This window comes from Pseudorasbora parva, chromosome 9 (genome assembly GCF_024679245.1).
Source record: "Pseudorasbora parva isolate DD20220531a chromosome 9, ASM2467924v1, whole genome shotgun sequence".
In the NCBI taxonomy this organism is placed as follows: Eukaryota; Metazoa; Chordata; class Actinopteri; order Cypriniformes; family Gobionidae; genus Pseudorasbora; species Pseudorasbora parva.
Window position 1 is genome coordinate 21,745,574 of NC_090180.1, and position 22,488 is coordinate 21,768,061.

General features: G+C 38.1%; 1 protein-coding gene across 2 annotated transcripts in view; it reads right to left on the reverse strand.

The window, feature by feature from the left end:
• The window catches only part of cables1 (Cdk5 and Abl enzyme substrate 1), a 44,532-nt gene extending 42,278 nt beyond the window's left edge, over window positions 1-2,254 (reverse strand). The window contains exon 1 of one of the 2 annotated variants that reach the window (XM_067454327.1): window positions 1,535-2,254. In XM_067454327.1, coding sequence (XP_067310428.1) covers window positions 1,535-2,073 — 539 coding nt within the window. In that variant the 5' untranslated portion in view covers window positions 2,074-2,254. The remainder of the gene's footprint in view (window positions 1-1,534) is intronic. The other variant, XM_067454326.1, reaches the window with a different exon arrangement.
• Between the last annotated feature and the right edge of the window lie 20,234 nt (window positions 2,255-22,488).

Consider the following 22,488-nt stretch of genomic DNA (forward strand, 5'->3'; position numbering starts at 1 on the left):
AGTTTTCTGTCCCTCCGTTGACAGCACTGAGCATACCTGAAGCTTTAAATAGTTTATAGAGATCTTAAAACTGAGCTAACCATACACTGTAAAAAAAATAATAATTCAGGTCTCCAATTGAAAATTTTCAAGTGACTGATCGCATCTAAATTTTTCAGTTGGCTGAAATGAATTTCTGTGAATTAAATTGCATCAATTCACAGAATTTCAATTCGGCAAACTGAAAAATTTAGATGTGATAAATCACTAGAAAATTTTGAATCGGAGCCATTTTTTATTTATTTATTTTTTTACAGTGTATAACTGAGCAGATTAGTCAAAATTTTCTGAAGCAACTCGACTGCTTTATATGATGAACAGATTTAATTTTTAGCTTTTATTCACATTGATCAGAAACAAACAAGAAGCTGAACCAGCTTAATGCGTGAGAACAAAAATCATTGGTTCTTTTTGAAACTCAAACGTGCTGCTTAGCACAAGAATGAACATCATTGGTTCTTGAGGAAGCTTAAATGTCCTGCATAACAAAAGAATGAACCTCACTGGTTATTACTGAAGCTCAAACGTGCTCCGTAACTCAGAAATTAACCTCATTGGTTCTCACACGTCAAGCAAGCATGAGCTAGCCTGGCTCCGCCCTCCTACGTACTTCTGCTCAATTTTCATGTTCCTTCAGTACGTCACCTGGGTATATTTGCTGGTTTTCTCCAGCCAAATTTTAACCGGTCCAATCAGCGAACAGAGGGAGTGGTTAAGAGTGAAGATGTTGATGTCAGGCGCCAGTTTGCACATGACATACGTCATGACCAAATATTAGTGATTGGTTATGGCAGATCCAGAGTGGCTCTGGGCAGATCCAATAGATTTAAACTTAAACCCACCATGTATAAATGAAATGGACGAGATTCTGGTAGGACCAGGCAACACATGAGCTTCTGTTTTCCACAACTGATGTGTGAGTTGATGAAAGTTCATGTTTTATGTGAATAAAAGCCTAAATTAAATATGTTCATAATATAAAGTGATTGTGATTCAGAAAATCTGGACTAACCCGCTCATTTCATATGGATTCATTTCACAATGCCTTTATGAACTTTTTGAAGCGCCAAGTGGTAGTTGCGTAGCTGTCAATGAAGGGACAGAAATTACTCAGATTATTAAAAATATCTTAATTTGTGTTCCGAAGATGAATGAAAGTCGTACGGGTTTTGTAACAATGAGGATGAGTAATTAACGACAGAATTTTTGGGTGAACTGACCCTTTAAATAAGCAAAATGCTTTTTTTCCTTTCTTTCTTTCTCTCTTTTTTTTTTTTTTTTTTACAACAATTTAATAGAATATTGATCAACTGGGCCTTATGCCCCACTAACAGATTTTTTATATCGATAATGCATTCCAACAAGTGAGCTTAGTTTATGGGATTAGATGTTGGTAGGCTGTACTTGCATTGTACTGAATAACACAAATGAACAACTTGCATGTTAATAACTTGTGTAATTATTGACGTGTCCGCATCTCAACGCATAAGATTACCTGGATCTCTGCAGCTCCAGGGCAGAGTTGGCTATCTGCCCTCCATCTAGACAGCAGTAGTTCTGGCCGGACTGCCTGGGGTAGGACACCGGCAGGATTCCCTGAGTGTACGTTTGGAGCCTCCCTCTCGTAGCCGGTGGCACTGCTGAAAAGGGGGAGCTGAACACGGACTGTACCTGAGCGCCGCACGGATCCCCCTCCGCATCCGCGCCGCATGCTGGAGGAGGAGGAGGGGGAGAAGCAGCAGAGGCCGCGCTGGGACCCGTGGTCCCAGCCATGAAACCAGCAGCTCGGGCACTGCTGAGAACCTGGTTCGCTGCCGCGGCCAATGCCTGCTGGCCCACTGCAGAAACCAGGCTCTGTCTAGTCCTCGAGCTGTCCTCATCCTCGGTCTGGCTCTCCCCGTCATCCTGCACGGGTCGTCCGTCCAGAGAGATGTTGCTGAGGAACGATAGTGCAGCTTGCCTCCGTCGTGGATCTATTACGCGCTTCCGTGTGTGCTCCAAACTGGAGTGCTTCAGCTGCAGCGCGCTCGCCATTACGCGTGGGAAAATGCGTGTTTGTCAACGGAGAGGGTTCATGGTGATTGTTTGGATGTGGGGTGAAATTGGTGGTCAAAACGCCATGGCGTTGGCTTTTAAGTGCCTGCTGTGTTTTACTGTGTGTGTGTGTGTGTGTGTGTGTGTACAGAAAAGCTGGGTCACGTGTGTGCAGCATTGTGGCAGCAGGAGCGTTGGTCTGACCAATGGGGATTCATTAGAACAAGGCGGTGCTTCAAAACGTCTTGAGTTGCCTACCTAGACAGCATTCTTAGCCTTCGGAATTCAGTTCATAATTCTAGAATTCTGAGCTCGCCCTCTATGCTAAAAGATGTTGTCTAAATTCGGAGGCTTATTTGAGACACGGCCTGCGTGTTCCAACCCCGCCCTCATTTTTGTTCCACCCTTTTGGGCTACTTGGACAGGACATAAAAAATTACATAGAAGTAAACATTTTAGGTACGAACTGTCCTGAGTAGCACGAGATCTCGAGATGCCCTTTAAATATCGCGGTTAAATAACATTAGCCTACAATTCACCCTTCAAATATTTCGCACTAGCGTAGGCCTATGTGAGGATTCTAGTTCGACTAGACAACAAACTGGCTATACTGCTCCCTTATTAAAACGTTTAAAACACATTGAATTTTAACTTGGGTATTCTTTACATAACTATTTGCATTATGCCTGCAAGAAAATTCAGTTTAAGTAGTCTATTTACCAATATAATTAATATAATTAATTAATAAAACACTTTGTCATTGCATGATGATGAAGTGGCGATTTAGAAGGCTATATATTTAAAATATATTGACTTAATGTAAAATAACACAACACACAACAGTTAAAATGATAATCAAACACATGTGCTTTAGTAGGCTATATTAGAGGCATCAAGACAAAAGTGTAGCCTAATTTAAACCAATATTGTTTAAAACAACAGTTTAAAACATGCTTTACCATGAAGCATATTTAATAAGACAGTATTACAATATGCATTTAACATTTTAAGTGTGTTAAAAAACAGGCATGAAAGTCTAGGCTACACTCTTACATAGCCTTTATTTTCTTAATATTACATTATCTGCAATAAAGACTTCAAACAATGTAGCCTACTGTATACTTTAAGATTTGAAGTAGGCGCACAATCAGCTAAGTGTACTTGTTTTTCACAAGTGTAAGCTTGTTATTAAACTTCACTTACCTAAACTGAAATGAATTACGAAAATGATGGCAAAATGTATTACAATGTAGTACTTTTACTGATTGTAACTTCCCAGTTGCACTTAAAAACTGTTTGGTTGCAGTTATTTACAACGTCACAACGCCATCTAGTGGTTTAAATGTATTCTGTTTAAATGCCTACATTAAATGTAGGATAAACACCGTCCACTTTAATAGGTACACCCGTTAAACTGATCATTACAGGAAATTTGCTCACCCACAAATGAAACTTCTTTCATCATTTAGGCTACTCACTCTCACGTTGTTCCAAACGTGTATACATTTTTGTCTTCTGCTGAACACAAAAGAAGATATTTTGAAGAATGTCAGTAACCAGACAGTTGCTGGACCCCATTGACTTTCATAGTATTTTTTACCTATACACATTACATATATAATCAGCTAATCACATGACAGCAAGGCTACATCGGAAATCGCATAGGCCTACTTTCCTTTAGGCGAAAAATAGTATCTGACAAAAGAAGTGTGTCTGAAGTAAATAAATTAAAGTAGCCTATCTCAATTTTGGACACAGGCAAGATGATCTGCTGAAGTTCAAACTGAGCATCAAAATGAGGAAGAAAGGGGAATTAAGTCAGGGGTTTTCAAGCTGGGATCACCCAGGGGTACTTTAGAAGGTTCTAAGTGGTCCCCAGAAAATTGCCAGAAAAAAAAAGACAAAGCAAAAATGGATAAACGTCTACCTAATAATCTAACGGTTTAATTTCTAAATGGTTCTCTCCTTTCTTGCTATATATATAATATATATATTTATATATATATATATATATATAAATAATTTATTTTGTTATATATATATACACACACACATATACACACACTCACCTAAAGAAGGAATACCTGTTCAATTTCTCATTAATGCAATTATCTGCAATCACATGTCAGAATGGGAAAGAAAGGTGATTTAAGCCATTTTGAGCATGGCATGGTTGTTGGTGCCAGACGGGCCAGTCTGAGTATTTCACAATCTGCTCAGTTACTTGGATTTTCATGCACAACCATTTCTAGGGTTTACAAAGAATGGTGTAAAAATGGGAAAACATCCAGTATGCAGCGGTCCTGCACTGTAAATTTTTTTTGTTGTTTTTTGTTGGTTTAACTTAAAAAAGTAAGTGACGTGGATGCCTTAAAATGTTGAGTTTATTGAAATTAAATAAAATTTAAATAAAATAAATGGAAATTTGTTTAAGAAACTCAAAATATTATTGTATCTGAACCACAAATTGATAAATCATGAAAATAGCACTATTTGGCATGTTTCACTGCATCATCACAAAAAAAAAACACATACACAATTACCCAATTACCCATGCATACCAAATCTTTATAATATTTTAATAAAGGTTGTCAAATCTCAATTTTTTTTATTGTATTAACTCAAAATTTTAATTTCAATGAACTCAAAATTTTAAGGCAACCAGGTAACTTTTTTTCTAAATATTTTTTTTAAGTGTGTGGGCGAAAATGCCTTGTTGATGCTAGAGGTCAGAGGAGAATTTGCTGACTGATTCAAGCTGATAGAAGAGCAACTTTGACTGAAATAACCACTCGTTACAACCGAGGTATGCAGCAAAGCATTTGTGAAGCCACAACATGAACCTCGAGGCGGATGGGCTACAACAGCAGAAGACCCCACTGGGTACCACTCATCTCCACTACAAATAGGAAAAAGAGGCTACAATTTGCACAAGCTCACCAAAATTGGACAGTTGAAGACTGGAAAAATGTTGCCTGGTCTGATGAGTCTCGGTTTCTGTTGAATTTGGCGTAAACAGAATGAGAACATGGATCCATCATGCCTTGTTACCACTGTGCACGCTGCTGGTGGATGTGGTGTAATGGTGTGGGGGATGTTTTCTTGGCACACTTTAGGCCCCTTAGTGCCAATTGGGCATTGTTTAAAAGCCATCATTTAAAAAACTGAGCATTGTTTCTGACCATGTCCATCCCTTTATGACCACCATGTACCCATCCTCTGATGGTTATACTTCTATAATGCAGGATAACAGGATAATGCACCATGTCACAAAGCTTGAAACATTTCAAATTGGTTTCTTGAACATGACAAGGAGTTCACTGTACTAAAATGGCCCCAACAGTCACCAGATCTCAACCCAACAGAGCATCTTTGGGATGTGGTGGAATGGGAGCTTCGTGCCCTGGATGTGCATCTCACAAATCTCCATCAACTGCAAGATGCTATCCTATCAATATGGGCCAACATTTCTAAAGAATGCTTTCAGCACCTTTTTGAATCAATGAAAGGGGGTCAAACACAGTATTAGTATGGTGTTCCTAATAATCCTTTAGGTGAGTATATATATATATATATACTTTCCGAATTGTATATGTTTTCTTTGTATCTCTCTAGTGAGTTTTTCTCACTATAGTCCCTTTTATCTTGTTCGGTGGGGCTGTTAAGCAGTATTCTTAACACAGCTGCGTAATGTGTGTATCGTAACATAAGCTTACATACAGTATATTTATTGTGAACTTTGCGTTTATAGGCTATCCAACGATTTAAGCCGATCACACTTATTTATCTAACAGTTCATTTTTTTCCCCATATACATAGAAATATATAGATGAATTTTAGGAAGAGTGTCCCTCATAAAAGGTTCATCGTATTTGGGGGTCCTTGACATCATAAAGTTTGGAACTCCCTGATTTAAGTGACTAAACGTGGCATGTCTGGATATTTCAGAACGTGCTGATCTACTGATTTTCACAATTTTCATGCATCACAATCTCTAGGGTTTACAGGGAATGGTATGAAAAAGAGAACATATCTAGTGATTGGAAGTTCTGAAAATTCCTTGTTTATGACAGAGGTCAGTGGAGAATGAGTAGACTGGTTTAGCTTAGAAAGTCAACAGTAACTCAATTACAACCGATTCAACGTCTGCAGAAGAGCATCTCTGAACGCACAACACGTCCAACCTTGAAGCAGATGGGCTATCGCAGCAGAAGACACACTGTTGTCACTCCTGTGCAGCTACGAACAGGAAACTGTCTTTCTGTCTTTTCTCAGTCTAGAAAGCACCAAATTCAAAAATAACTTCACATTTCTACTACATTAATGACCCAGTTTAAATACAGATTCATCTTCCAGCGCTGATTACCTGTAATACCTGTAATTACTTGTAATACGCAATACCCCTTTAAGCTGGATGGCTTACTCTGCTCTGGTCATTTCTTCAAGGTGTTCACTAGGTGGCGCCAGACTGTCGCATAAGAGCTTAAAGGATTTGGTTCCCCATTCAAACGACGTGAGACAAATTCCAGTGATGAAATGAATGAGGGAGGTGATATAAACCAGTGATGAAATATTTGAAATTCAAGTTAATTTGCCGTTTGTAACAGATACTCTGGAATTCTTACTCAGTCAGTTCCCAAGCTCACGGGAGGACAATATTGAGGAAATGAGGTGAAAAGAGTGTGGTGAAATTTGGGAATACTGCGGGGTTTTTTTTTTGTTTGTTATGTGTGCAGCATGGGTGTAGTTGACAGCTATACTCCCATCTAAAGCGACAACATTGGGTAACAATTTATTTTGCAGCGTCCTTGTTATACATGTTACGCATAACTAGGCTACATGCAAGCCCTCATTACACAAATCCTATAGTAATATGTAGTTAATTATTATTACTCTGAATAAGTACTATAAATACACTGTAATGCTGACACTAAAATAAAGTGTAACCCATTTTTTTATTGTATAATTTTTATATTATGATATTATATTATATTATATTATATTATATATTGAGCTTGTATTAATTTGAAGACTATACACAGACTATGTATACTTAAAAATGTTTGTCATACCACACATGTAGCCTATTTATCCTAAATTCTTGGTGTCAGAACACAAAAGTTAATGTGCATGTTATTTTTCAACCAGGCTATTACACGTCTTGTTCACTATCTTTGTGGGGACTCTAGTTGTAATGTTTTTTATACGGTACAAAGCATATTAAACCTACCCATCACAGGAAACATTCTGCATTTTTACTTTCTTAAAAAAAAATAAAAAAAAATCATCCTGTATGATTTATAAGCCTTTTGAAAAGTGGGGACCGCTGGCTGGTTCCCACAATGTAGGTAATCTCAGGTTTTACTATCCTTGTGGGGACATTTGGTCCCCACAATATAATATAAACAAGGGCACACACACACACACACAGGCACGCACGCACGCACATACACAAACACACACTGTATAGTGCTCTCAAATCAATTAAGCAAGATTAATTACAGCCAACATAAAAGTTTGTGTTTACATAATGTGAGTGTATACTGTGTATAATTATATCTAAATATTTAAATGTTAAAATGTTAACTTTTTAACACATTTTTTTTAAAGTAGCACAGACAAGATGAACAAATGGCAATGAATGAGACTATAATAATATGCAAAATATATACCTGGACCACAAAACCAGTATGGTTTGTTAGGATAGGACAATATTTGGCCGTGAATAACATTGATTATCTCTTCATCATGGCACCTGTTATGGGTGGGATATATTAGGCAGCATTAACATTTTGTCCTGAAAGTTAATGTGTTAGAAGCAGGAAAAAGGGGCAAGCGAAAGGGCCAAATTGTGATGGCTAGACTACTGGGTCAGAGCATCTCTAAAACTGCAGCTCTTGTGGGGTGTTTCTGGTCTGCAGTGGTCAGTATCTAACAAAAGTGCTCCAAGAAAGGAACAGTGGTGAACCGCCGACAGGGGCATGGGCGGCCAAGGCTCATTGATGCACGTGGGAAGCGAAGGCTAGCTCGTGTGGTCCGATCAAACAGACAAACTAATGTAGTTCAGATTGCTGCTAACATCTTGGTATCAGATATCACAGCACACTTTCAGTGGTTGAGTGGAGTCCGTGCCTTGAGGGGTCAGGTCTGTTTTGGCAGTAAAAAGGGGATCAACACAATATTATGAATGTGGTCATAATGTTATGCCTAATTGGTGTATACCCGTGCGACTTATGACTGGTTTTGTGGTCCAGGGTTACATATATCTGTCCAAAAATCTAAAAAAGACAATATTGATATATTGCCATTTAAAAATAATTTTGTTTATTTCCACTCTGCTAATTGGCCAAATAAATGGAGATAATGGAGTGAGACTGTTGTCAATGTGGACTACAACATCCATGCTCCAGTATCGGTGGGTGGTCCCTCTGTTTGCTCTGTCATCTGCTCAGAATTCTTCCCGCTGATAACCTTCCTCGGTCAGAAGCACTCAGGTCAATGACATTATTCTAACATGCTGAGTTAACCATGTTGTGGCAGTGACAGATATTCAAGCGAAGATATACATAAGCAACTCCTTCATTACAGAAGCTTTCTAGTAATGCTTTTCCTCGTTTTCTCTTTCTGGCCCGAGTCAGCCATGCCTGACAAGACAAGTTGGAAAGACTATTGTGTTAGACATATCAGCATGAAACATCAATAAAACAAGACCTGCTTTCACTTTCCACTCTTCATTTGACAGATCCTCAATTGGTTGCACCTTCAGTGCGCTTTTATTACTTCCTCAGTCTCATAATGCGCCAAAATAACGCAACTTTTTCACAGCAGTTTTGAGACTACTCTGTCACGGGCAACAATATAGTGACTCTGGGCCAGGTTAATCTTATCCCTAAATCAGTGGAGCAGAGCACAGGCCTCAGACTCTCTGTCCCTGTGTGTGAAATGCAGCACTTCCTGTGTTTGTGTGGGGCTTCCTCCCCCTCGAGTGATTTTGGCACCTCATTGTGACTCATGATGCACACGGTGTGGCAACTGCTTCACGCTTATTGGATGAGGAAGACTCTAAGGGAACAAAAATGTTTTGTTGATGATTTTCTGACAGCAATTGGTGGGGAATATGAAGCTGTAATAGCTAGGATCTAGTGGAACTGAAAGTGAAAGTGATTTATCAGAACTCTGAGTATGTCTGTTCTTTTCAGAGGGGAAATGTGATTGATGTGAGGCGATAATATGGTTTATTTTTCAAATGTAACGTGTAAACTATGTTTAACTGTTCACGATATGTTTTTGTTAGTTAACAGTGCTGGGTACAGCTACTTACAAACTGTATTCCATTAAAGAATGTAATGACACGATTCAAAATTGTAGCTAGTAATGGAATCCATTAGATTACACGTTTTAGGTCATATAATCGGATTACTTTTTGATTTGATAACATTGATTTGAATAGAATAATCTTGTAGCATATTGATATAGGAACGCAAAGAGAAAGCAAATGTATTACACTCTTTATCAACGACGTGAAGTGTATTAAACATATGTCAGGCTTTCTGGAAGATTTTCTGAACATGTATGAGCAAAAGGCTTTTTTAGAAAGGACATTTTAAAAAATAAAATTAGGAAAATTAGGGAGAATCACTAAATTATGAATTATTTACTACAGGTTTGTGAATATTATTCATGTAATAAATAAAAAAGTAACTTTTTTAATTGAGAGTTTTTAAAAAATGGAATATCATTGAAATACATATTATATAATTGGAAGTGCCAACTGTGTAATTACAAGTGTAACCACAGAAAATAATTACAGATTTAATTACATGCAGGCGTTTTTTTATATGTAAGTACAATGTAAAAACATGTATGTACACAGTAAGTGCATTGTATAAAATTATTAATGATTCAAATGTTAGTACATAGTAGTTAAGGCCAACTAATATAAAGTTGTTCCAAATAAAGTATTACCGGAATGTGTTGTCATATTATCTGTCACTGTCCCACAGGTGGGATGCTTAGAACTCTTTTTTTGATGGCCTTTTTCCCCCCTAGTAAATATTTTAGTAATCAGCATAAATTAGGTAGCATTTGAAAGCGTACAAACTCAAAATTCCTCCCGTGAAATCGGACATTGCGTTACCATGGAAACGATACTTGACTTTCTTCTAGCAGGCTCCTCCCCTAGTTGGCGGTGTAATGTTTTTTTTTTTTACTTTATAATCAAAATCCTTTCTAATCTTGACAAAACACATATCATTGAAAAAGGTCAGTCTCAACATTCCATATTTAGTGACTGTTTTGTGATGGAAGTAATATTTGGACAGAAATTTACAGGAAAACGCATAAAAAAAGAAATCTATGGAATGTGTATGACACCTGTTGGCTATTTTTGGTATAGCACTTAAACAAAATCTCATGGGAACTTCAACTTCAAACTTGGAACACAACTTGGTTAGACATATGGCTTTGATTTTAGAGTAATTTTAGAGTTGTGTGTAAGGTAATGTGACAGTTAAGGGGTTAATGGACCTGATCTGACATGAACTAACTTTTTATTTTATTTATACTGTAACAGATGTATTGTTAATTGTTAGTTAATGCTAATGTAATGTATTAACTAACATAAACTAATTGGACTTAGTTTTAGACTGAATTTTTAAAGTGTTTCCAAAATTTGTTTTGGGTGTGACTATAGATAATTAGGAGCCACATAATGTCAGTCAGTTGGTTACACTTTATTTGACCTTGTCCTTTTTACAGTGTAATTATATATTTATTTGTAATTAACATACTTACTATAGGGTTATGGTAGAATTAGAATTTGGTTTGGTTTAGGGCTGTTTGCATGTTATTATGCTAAATTTATAGTTGTAATATTATAGTAAATAATGTAACAAACACATGAAGTGTCAGTTTTTTTTTGTTGTTTTTTGGAAACGTATAGAAGTTGCCAATTTAGGTTGAGATTTATATACTTTCAGGAGCCAAACTGGAGTGACGGATAACTGCTTCTGCCCTAACGTCACGCAGTCTGACGCTGAGTGTTCTTGTTGTTGCTTCTCTGTGGTCAAGAGGGCAGAGGTGGCCGGGCAAAGGGGGAGATGTGCGGTCAGACCGCAGGATTGATGAGTGAGTTTCAAGGGGGAACTGTGAGGAAGTCCATCTCCAGCCCACCCGTGGGCCACAGCAGCCCCACATCAAACGCAGCAGCTCCACTGTGATGTATGGCGGCTGCGCTGCACTTTCAACCAGAGTCGAGAAGGTCCAGCAAGGGATTTATCTCAAGGGAGGATGAAAGGAGAAGCAGAGGCGTCTGCCAAACAAAGGCTCATGAGGGCCAGCCGTACAGGTCAGGCCTGGCCCTCAAACTGGACAGATTTATATCAGCCCTCTTCAGATGAAGACACTTTTTGGGTTGATGGATACCAAATACTGGACAAATATTGATAACACTTGACGAACGTGTGTACAAATATTCTTTCCAGACATATTAAAGGAATATATATATATATATATATATATATATATATATATATATCTTTTATAAATAATAAAAGAATACTACATAAGTCAAAATGTTTAGACACATGAAAAAACACAATATGTATTAATTATATAATAATAATAATAATAATTATTATTATTATTATTAATATTGTATGTACACATAATTAGGTGTGAGAAAAAGATTAATTTTACTTGATGAATTTAATAGGTTCCACACTTTTTTTTTTTTTTTGTGGCAGTGGTATATTTTTTCCCCAAAACTATTTTGTTTTCCTGTTAATAGAAGTAATGTTTTTTTCTACTGTACAAACGTCAGAGAACCCCATGAGTCAGACATGAGTCTGAATTCCTCAGAAATTTGAATATAAGATCATTTTAAATCGAACTGACAAGTGACCCCTAAAGGGATATGTAAGTTCTGGAAGTCGTTTTATTTGATTATAAAGCCACCTACACTACAGAAAATGATAGCAATCAGAGTTTGTGTAACATCAAGCAAAACCTCACAGCTTGAGGAGTTTGCTTCTGCAATTTAATAATTACATAATAATATATGTATTATATAAAATAATTTATTAGAACAAAATGAAACAATAACACATTTCCCCATGAAATAAGTCTAATAATAGTGTTACATGAGGCCGTGACCTCTTGAAATGATGGTAACTGAGACACTTCATAAAGCTGTCAGATGAGAGCTGACCGCATTAATCACACCATCACTCTTGTGCACAACTAGAACATTAAAACAATTTAGTCATAATGGGATAGCATTTTAGAAAACAGTTTAAATCTTTATTTGTTTTCTCTTGTATGGAGGAGAGCAGGCCTGTGATAACATACTTCACTGTGCAGCTCAAAATGAAAACATTCATTTGTATTCATTTGAAGAGAATGAGCAAAACAGCGGTTGGTGAGAGACACTGAAGTTAGCACACGTTCCAAAACCTAGTGAGATCCCTGGCTGCCTACTGCCTACATAGTCAACTGCCTTTTAAGGCAGCATCTTGACCATCAAGCGACCTCAAAGTGAAGTGTTTTTCAAACTGGGGGGCTGCAAGGGAGAGTCTGTCCACCAAAAAATACGACTATAGGTCGTTTTTCAAGAACCTTATTATGACCTATATTTACGTTTTAAAGGTCCCATTCTTCGCGCGTTTTCAAAGCTTTGATTATGTTTACAGTGTGCAATATAACATGAGTTCATGTTTCGCGTGTAAAAAAAACCGTATTTTTCACACAATTGACTTATCTGTACAGCGCTGTTTCCTCTTTCCTAAAAACGGCCTGATGATTTCCTTGTTCTATGAAGTCCCTCCTTCAGAAATACGTAACGAGTTCTGATTGGGCCAGCGCTTCCCGTGTTGTGATTGAACAGCAGCTTAGCGCACTTTGCCTGGAAAGGTCCCGCCTCTTACCATAACGGGGAGATGCAAGCTGGGGAGAGCAACAAGACCACGCCCCCTATTTTGCGTGTTCTTGTGGGCGGAGGGTTAGTCAACAAACGGTTCTAGTGACGTCATTCCTGAAGGAAGTGCAGGGGTGTAGTCCAAACCCGGCCGTTTGATGTAGGCGTTGAAAGGGAACTTCTGTTAAATAAAATATCTCGCTTGGCATTGAACTTTGAGCTTTATAATTTTACAGGTATTATTTATGCTCTAACAGCAACATTACACACTAACTAAAGTTTGAAAGATGGAATCGCGAAGAACGGGACCTTTAAAGTCATGCGCCCTCTAGCTGGCGTAAAAATAATGACAGTGTCATGTTACGTCTGATGTCATGAACTGACGTATGCCTGTCGTTACCAACCAAAATGCATGCTCATTTTAATGCAATGTCTGGAATTTTTACCACCATTTGTCATATTTCAGTTTAGCAAAATAGATTTTTTTAAATTTACAACTACACCCATCCCATCCCTAAACCTACACTGTAAAAACGTATATGTTCAATAAGTTATGACAACATATGTTTTTACATTGTTTTAACTCATCAAAATAAGTTAAGAAATAAATTGAACAGGAGAAACAGCAACAGCAGGATGTCCGTCTCTGTGGTATGTACTGTATTTAGTGGCCTGTCAACATTTGTGTGTTTTTACTCATGGTTTATGATGACATGATTTGGTTTTAAGGACTATTGTGAGCGACTAAACCTTTGCAGTAGCAAGCACAACAGTTTTGCATGTCAGACTAGGGTAACATTATACATAGAACAACAATGGAGTAGTGCATTTGAATGACGAAGCACGCTTTGTGTGAACGTCCCCTAGGTTTATGTTTGTGTAACCGTATGCTTCTTGTAGTCTGCGTTGTGTTGAAAATCAGTGAAGAATGACAGGAGAACGTCGGATTGGGTCTGCATAGAAAATGTATTTTTATATAGACAGGCCGTCACGACAGCTTTAGCTCACGTTAGTGACACTCTTTCGTTCGGGAGAAAGACAGAAAAGCAAAAAAGTCAAGGACCGACAAACGAAAGGATAAGGAGGACAAAGCTAACACAAAACACCGATAGAGAAAACACAGTAACTCCATGAACACAACCTTATACACATGAAACAACAATATAACTTAAAAATACAAAAATATGGTTCATCAATGCATACCTGCATAGAAAATGTATTTTTATATAGACAGGCCGTCACGACAGATTCAGCTCACGTTAGTGACACTGCCAACAAAAATAACATTTCACAATATATGTTGAGTATATATGATCTTACATTTGTAAGTGCCAAAATGAATCAAATAAAGAGTTTAAACATTGTGTATTTATGTGTGTGGATTATTCTCAAATGCTAACAACTAATCTGCAGCTTAGAACACAGCACACCTCTTTCGTTCGGGAGAAAGACGGAAAAGACAGCTAAAAGAGCAAAACGGCAGGTATGGCTGCCTGGCCTGAACCACTTTGTTGTAACAGGAGAAGGGGGGGGGGGGGGGGGGGGTTGAACCATTACCTCCTTAAAGACCCTTTTAATGTATTTTTAGAAACTATGGTTAAAACAATTGTAGAACAGAATTAAATGTATATTAACAGGAAAATCTTGTGAAATAAAACCATTTCAACCTCGTTACATTTGGGTGGTTTTACAATAAACAAACAGACACCTATTGTGGAGCTACACAAAAGTATTTAAACACACACCATAGATCGCATGTTCCATTGATAAATTAACTATACACGATTGTGTTGTTTACTGATGTTTACTTACGCAACGATAACCCGGAGTGGCCATCGGGAGAATCGGGAGAATTACCGGTGGGCAGCTCTGTCCGCTCATAAATTGGGCCGGCAGACTCGGCTGTTTCATTTTTCTTTTCTCTTAATTTTCTCTGTATGTCTATATGTGTTTAGTTACTGTGTGACTGATATAACATCACCGCTAATTACACTAGATTTGAATGTAAAGCAGCGCTCATCAGACTGTGCATTAAAAAATGCTGCTTTCAGAGCGCACTCTCTCTCTCTCTCTCTCTCTCTCTCTCTCTCTCTCTCTCTCTCTCTCTCTCTCTCTCTCTCTCTCTCTCTCTCTCTCTCTCTCTCTTTCTCTCTCTCTCTCTCTCTCTCTCTCTCTCTCTCTCTCTCTCTCTCTCTCTCTCTCTCTCTCTCTCTCTCTCTCTAAACTCTAGCATGTTGGTGTACTCGGCTCGTTGCCATGGAGAAACAAAACAAAATCGTAATTTAATGCCTTTGAAAGAATAAGCTATTCTAAGGTCGGTCTTAGGCTCCCGGCCTGAAAATGGGTCCCACTCCGGCCCTGCCAACAACACAGACATTTAAAGCAGTTTTACTCACTGCCTGTTTCCAAAGAAGGACCGTGAATCTTTTTTGACCGCTCCGTCAAAAACACACTTCTTTGGTAACATTGTTGATTTCGTGATGTCTTGTGACAGCAGTGACCACGGAGATCCACTTTTGCGACACGACTGAAGCGTGATGTTGTGACGCTTCCCGTCATTGGTGCGTACAAATCAGTTTAAATGCAGCGCTGCCTTCCCAGAATGCTATGCGGACACGTTAAAGTCGCTTGACGTCACCCATTGGAATAAAGTGGAGCGCGGCGTGACAGAAGTGTTGCACGGACAAGTGGATCTCCACCCATAGGAATAAAGTGGAGCACAGCGCGACAGAAGTGTTGCATGGACGAGTGTATCTGCACCTTGAGCAGTGTTTATGGGCGTGCATTTGCTCTCTCGCTCTAGTCGGTTGTGCGCGCACCCTTCCGGGAGAAGAGCCGTACGGCCCATAAAAGGACCTTCCGCCCTGTTGATGTCAAGCGGATCCATACTCGAAAAAAACTCTCCGAAACTTGTGAGAAACCGGAAGGTGTATTTTTGACACAGAAATACTCCATTAAACGTCCAACTTAGTGTTTGAAACTTTGTCTATGTTTAGGATGGGAATCCAAGTCTTTAACAGTGTAAAACGCTCAGTATGCATAAAACTGCATTTCACCCCCCCCCCCCCCCCCCCCCCTTAAGCAGATAAAAGAGAAAAATGCTTTAAAATGAAAATGTCCTGCTTTCAATAGTAGCAGAACTTTAGAAAACGCTCCTGTGCGTCATACTTAATTAATTAAAATATTGTCGATAGGGGCGCAACTTTAGTAAACGCTCTTATGGGTCGTATTTCAAGGAAGTGACAAACGACCTATAGGCGTATTGGTTGGAGGACATGTTGGAAAGTTTAGAGGAAAACTGTGTAACTGTAACATGTATGTTTAGTTTCTGTGATTCTGTTTGCCTTAGTTGATTAATTAGTCTCGTTGGTTGTTAATTAGCTCCTCACTCCTGTTCTCTTTAGGTGCTGTATGGTCGAAGCTTGATGTGGTTAGGTTCTCTTATGCCGCATTAATTTAAAAAAAGATTATTATTGTCTTAATCTCCTTTGTAATGTGACTACTTTGACTACTTTGTTGTGACTACAGCCACTTGTGACAGTTACATAAAAATAATGAAATAAATGTTGCACTATTTTACAGTCATATTTTGCATGTACTTAAGCATTTATTGTAATGACGCTATCTGTATCATAACTAGGTACTAACCCTAAAACCTAACATTTACTTATGTCGTTACCTTAGATTACTCAGTATTTTTTTTGGGATAAGTACACTGTAAGTACATAAAAAATGCACAAATAATACATTAATAAATAAATGATTGATGTAAATGTAGTATTGCAAAAAACTTTTGCTGCTATTGAGGTGAGATGCAGGTTTACTGGTATAGCGGTCTCATTATTAGATATGTCTTTTTATCTTTCGCTATTGGACCTCTCTGTCTCTCATTACAGCCGTGACACACCTAATATAAAGTGGGTCCATAAGATCTATCATCTTGCAACATGAAATCATGACTTTGCGTAAACATACACACCACTTTCTAAAGCCAAATGGCGTGTGAGCTATCCGCGTATGTCTACGGCGTGTGATTCCACGTGAATCTCAACGGCGAAACGAACCATTGTGTGTGTGGTTGGGTGTAGGCATTAGTTATTGTGATTGACATGGCCAAATGAAATGTTTAGAATCGGTTGCAGGGCATTTCTGCTGAACTGGTTTGGGGAAAAAAATCACGCATATGACATCATACCCATGTGTCTTGAGAAACTCGTCGCGATTGGTCAATGAGACGCTACCAGGAACGCCCAATAGGCGTTCTTGTTTCATGATGGGAACGCACAAGCCGCAGCTGGACCCTTCTCCACGCTGGAGATCATGATTCAAATCCTGCTCAGAGCGAGGTGAGTGGAATTACACCCTGTGCCCCAATTCGCATACTATCCATACTAAATACCCGGATGGTTTACTATTTCCGGTCCGAATATCCGGCTGATATTGCCCACAGCCTATTGCGAGTTAGACAAGGATTCGATTAGAACTACAAACGCAGATAAAAAGCGTTAAAAAACTACAAACATGACGGATGTGCGAGTCCGACGGTTAAGTAGAGAGGTTTAGATAAAGGGGTTTGAGTGACCAACTATCATTATTTAACCTGACAAAAATATATTTATTCAGTGTTGTCCACATTATATTTCACCTGCAGCAGCATTGTGAACTTTTATAATGACACGTTTGGCCATTAACTTTTAAATGCTTCATTATATTTAAAACACATGAGGAGATTCTCTGCATTAAAGATCAATGGCAGATCAATGGCTCCAATACGGTAGAAAATTAAACTGAATGTGACGAATCTGACAATGATTGACAGAGCAGTTTAAACGGTGACGGGATACATGTAACTAAGCGACAGAGTCCAGTAAAGATGGCGAAGTAGTATGTCCCGAAGCTTGCTTTTCTGCTACACACTCAAAAGTATATACTTTTTCTTCACAAAAAGAGTACATACTTTTAGGACGTAGTATAAGTAGGCAAATTGGGACACAGCAACAGAGCTTATAAAGGCCAACATTCACCAGCAAATGACACACAGGTGGAAGTGATCAAACAATAAGGAGTCCAAGTAATGGGTTATGGGAATTGAAGTTCATGATGGGAAAGCAAGGGAGTCGAGAGGAGTGCCCTCTGGTGGAGTTCATGGGCATTCCATCTGGTGGATGTAACGACACATTAATCATCTAAGATAAATGTTTACACTGAGCAGTGCATTCTTGGATTGTCTTGTCTGTGAAGGATACATGCAATACAGCCTTCAAATTAGGTATCTTAGGAGACAGTGTAATTATGTTTACGGGGCTACAGGAATTTACATTTGGTTGTGAGCGAGCCAGTGACACCCTAAATTGCTGCCTCTGTAGGCAGCTCACTAGGATTTGGGGGCGATTGTCTAGCTGCGTGAATCAGGTACAGCACAGACCTCAATATGAAGTGATCTGCTAAGAACGTTTTCATGCTCCATTAATTTAATATCACTCGCTTCACTTTAGTTTTCATACTGGCTGTTTATTTAAGCCATCACCATTAGAACAGACGTTCTGGCGTCTGCCTTCAAGAAAATGACCTGAAGACATAAACTGGAAATATGTGAATGCATAGTGACACTTGTAGAATAAAAACACCTCACACTGACCCCCTTCTGAGGGAAAAGATCACAACCCAGTTTTAGTAAAATAACTGGAGAATATTTTGATTTCAGGTAAAATGAATCATGGCAGGATAGGGACTTTGGATGAAACAATAAAGGGCCACGAATGGGGCCACATTTGGGTGGCTGAGAGGAAACATGGTGGAGGATTTATGGGGGAAGTCTGAGGTGAAAACAGTAGCAGCTGGTTCATTGGGAAGGTCAGTGTATCGACTCCAAGTTTACTGTAACAGCAGCTAGCTATACTATGAGGAAAAGCCCACGCAAGTGAGTGGGCAAGAACAGCAGTATTGAAATGCAAGAGGAAGAAGCATTTTATGAGTCAGCAAGAAGAGAGGAAGAAGACCTTTGCATTCCACAGCCATGGGGGTGAGTGTCCTGCGTTTCTTCAATGAACTGTGTCAAATACTGTATATTGGTTTAGTGCCCTAATAATGTGATCTGTAAAAATACAAGCAATGCATTCCATTGACTGTTTTATGCCATAATGACATTTCCCCCTCAAATACAATAAGTAAATGATCAATGATTAATTCATTCCAATCTCTGTGAAAACTGTTTGATCTTAAACGCCGTCCTTTACCTGTTCCCTGTCCTTTGACACTAATTTGAGGTGATTTCTTAGGTAAGCTTCATTTTTAATGCTAAATTTTTAATTTTAATGCATTTTAATGTCCATTAAAATTCCATGCATGTAATGTGTTTCGTTTTTGTTTCGTTTTACTGCGTTCTGTTCCTGTTTTGCATGCCTGAGTATCTAGTTAGTTTCCTTGATTGTTAATTTGTCCCTCACACCTGTTTCTGTTCAGTTTGATTACCCTCTCCATGTATTTAAGCCCTGTGTTTTGCTTAGTTCCCTTGTCCAGTATCATCTGTGTTAGTGCTAATGGTAAACATGGCTTTATGCTTTTCTCCCACAACCTGTGTTCTTTGTGGATTTTACGTTTGTGTTACTCTGGTCTCGTGCGCTTCCTTACTGCCACTGTGAAAATGCGGTTTTACCATCAAAAACACAAACAAACAAATATTTATTAAATAGAGTGTACATATCTTAATCTTAATTCTTATTCATCATTAAAAAAAGTGAATTATTAAGTCACTTATAATGTATAAATATCTTTACATTTTTTGCACCACAACATTTTACAAATCCTGAACTAATCTAGTCTTATCTAGCATGTTATTTCATTCATCCCTCATTTATCGTTATATAATTCCCATGTTCCTATTCTTACCTGTATCTCACCTCAACAGCAGCAAAGGTGTTTTGCAACACAACATGAACACAGGTACACACTACAATTTTATTTATTTATTTATTTATTTATTTATTTATTCATTCATTCATTCTTTCATTCATTCATTTATTTATTTATTTATTTATTTATTTATGATGTGCTGGTAGTTAAAGACACCACAAAGTGGGATTGATAACAAAGAGTATGCCAAACTACTGTTGTTAACATTAATATTAATATTAACATTAACATTGTTGTTAATGTTTTCATTATTGTTAGCCCAATGTCTTGAAAATTTGTAGGTTTTGTACAAGTTGGTAATTTAAATTGAAATTGACTCGAAAGCATACAATTTGTAGATATTTTTAAAATCACCAATGTGGTTTAACACACTACAAGAAACACAATGTGATCAGATTACTTTTTCGAGTAACTAGTCACAGTACTGTTACATTTACAGCAAAATATCTGCTACTTTTTCAAATAAGTAACACAAATTACTTTCTATTTCTATTTATTGACTGACTGCTATCCTGTCCCCATGTTGAGAGAAATCAGGAGTAATAGCCTCAATATATTTCAAACAAAATTAAAGAACAAACTGATGTGACGTCATTTTGAACGTTTCGGCCAGATATGTTCAAAATGACAAAATGACAATTATTATTTCCGGAAAAATCCGCTAAGGTGGTAAACACCCTTGTACTATCTTAGTGTGGCACAGGTATGACGTCACTTTGCAGGCCAACCAGCATTTAGTATCACACTGGTTCCCTTGAGAAAATCTTGATAGGATTTTCCCATAGGCTTTTGGATTATTGCAAAAAATCAAGCTCTGTGATCAACAAAAGTTTGCTTACACGTTTTGTCCATCAAGATAATTATCACGGATTAACACACAATTTTGAAACCTAAATGTAGTTGCCAAAATTAAAGACCACAGCCCCTTGACTTCAATGTCGTCGATCAGTAAACTTCCGACAACTCTTTCCCTCTTCACGTTACGCTGTAAAAAAATTGTCTTGGTTTTTGTTGGTTTAATTTCAAAAAGTAACCTGGTTGCATTAAAATTTTGAGTTTATTGAAATTAAAAATTTGAGTTGATACAATGAAGGAAATTTGTTTAATAAATAGAAACTCAAAATATTATTGTATCTGAACCACATAAACTATGTGATAAATCATGAAAATAGCACAATTTGGCATGTTTCACTGCGTCATCAGAAATAAAACACCCAATTACGCAATATGCTTACAAAATCTTTTAATAATATTTTAATAAAGGTTGTAGAATCTTAAAAAATTTTCATTGTATTAACTCAAAATTTTAATTTCAATCAACTCAAAATTTTAAGGCAACCAGGGAAACTTTTTTTCAAAATATTTTTTTACAGTGTACTACATGTATCAGGGATATCAAGCATTGGATGTCCCTGAATTTCCTTTAACTAAATAATAGCAAAACTGAATTACTGATGATTGGCTCTGCAACCACAGCCAAAAGGACGGACCTTTGAAATTGATGTGGTTTATGTTAAGCCTTCTTCATCTGTCCATATTCTTGGTGTCTGATTTGACTCCTCTCTAACTTTTGCCTCTTATATTTCTTCTGTTGTTAAAAAAAACTATTTTTTTCCATCTCCATAATATTTAACACCTTCGATCTTCTTTCACTCAGGCTGATGCTGAAATATAAATTCATGCATTATTGCATTGCTCTATTTCTTGGTCTTCCTTAAAAAATGATTGCTAGTTTACAGTGAGTTTAAAACTCTGCAGCCAGTCCTCACGTCCACCAGGCGCTCTGCTCACATAACTCCTCTACTGCATGATCTTCACTGGCTACCTGCGGCATCATGCATTCATTTTAAGGTACTAAGGTACTCTCGTACCTCCATATCTGTCTGACTTACTACACCCCTACTCTCCTGCCTGGTCCCTCAGATCATCTGAGCTTGGTCTTTTGTCCACTCCTCATTTTAGGTTGTCCACTGTAGGTGGTAGGGCATTTAGTGTCAATGCTCCAAAACGAATTCGCTTCGCTGCCATTCTTCTTCTTCTTTTTCTTTTGGCAGTTCCCTTCAGGTCGCCACAGCGAATCACCTGCTTCCATCTATTCCTATCCTCTATATCCTCTTCTCTCAGACCGACTACCTTCATGTCCTCCTTCACTACATCCATAAACCTCCTCTTTGGTCTTCCTCTTGACCTCCTGCCTGGCAGCTCTAACCTCAGCATCCTTTAACCAATATATTCACTCTCCCTCCTCTGAACATGTCCACCTGGCCTCTCTAAGTTTGTCTCCAAAACATCTCACATGTGCTGTCCCTCTGATGTACTCATTCCTGATCCTATCCATCCTCGTCACTCCCAGAGAGAACCTCAACATCTTCAGCTCTGCTACTTCTGGCTCTTCCTCCTGTTTTGGAATGGAATTCGCTTCCCTTACCATTGCGTAATTTATCATCTCCGTCTACGTTCAAGACCCAACTAAGACATATCTGTTTAATTTGTATTTCGAACAATGTGGCTATAGATGACCCGTGCTTGTCTTGTGTTTGTAAGTATGCAAATGTACTATTGTGAATGTGGCTGCATGTGCAAATGTACCG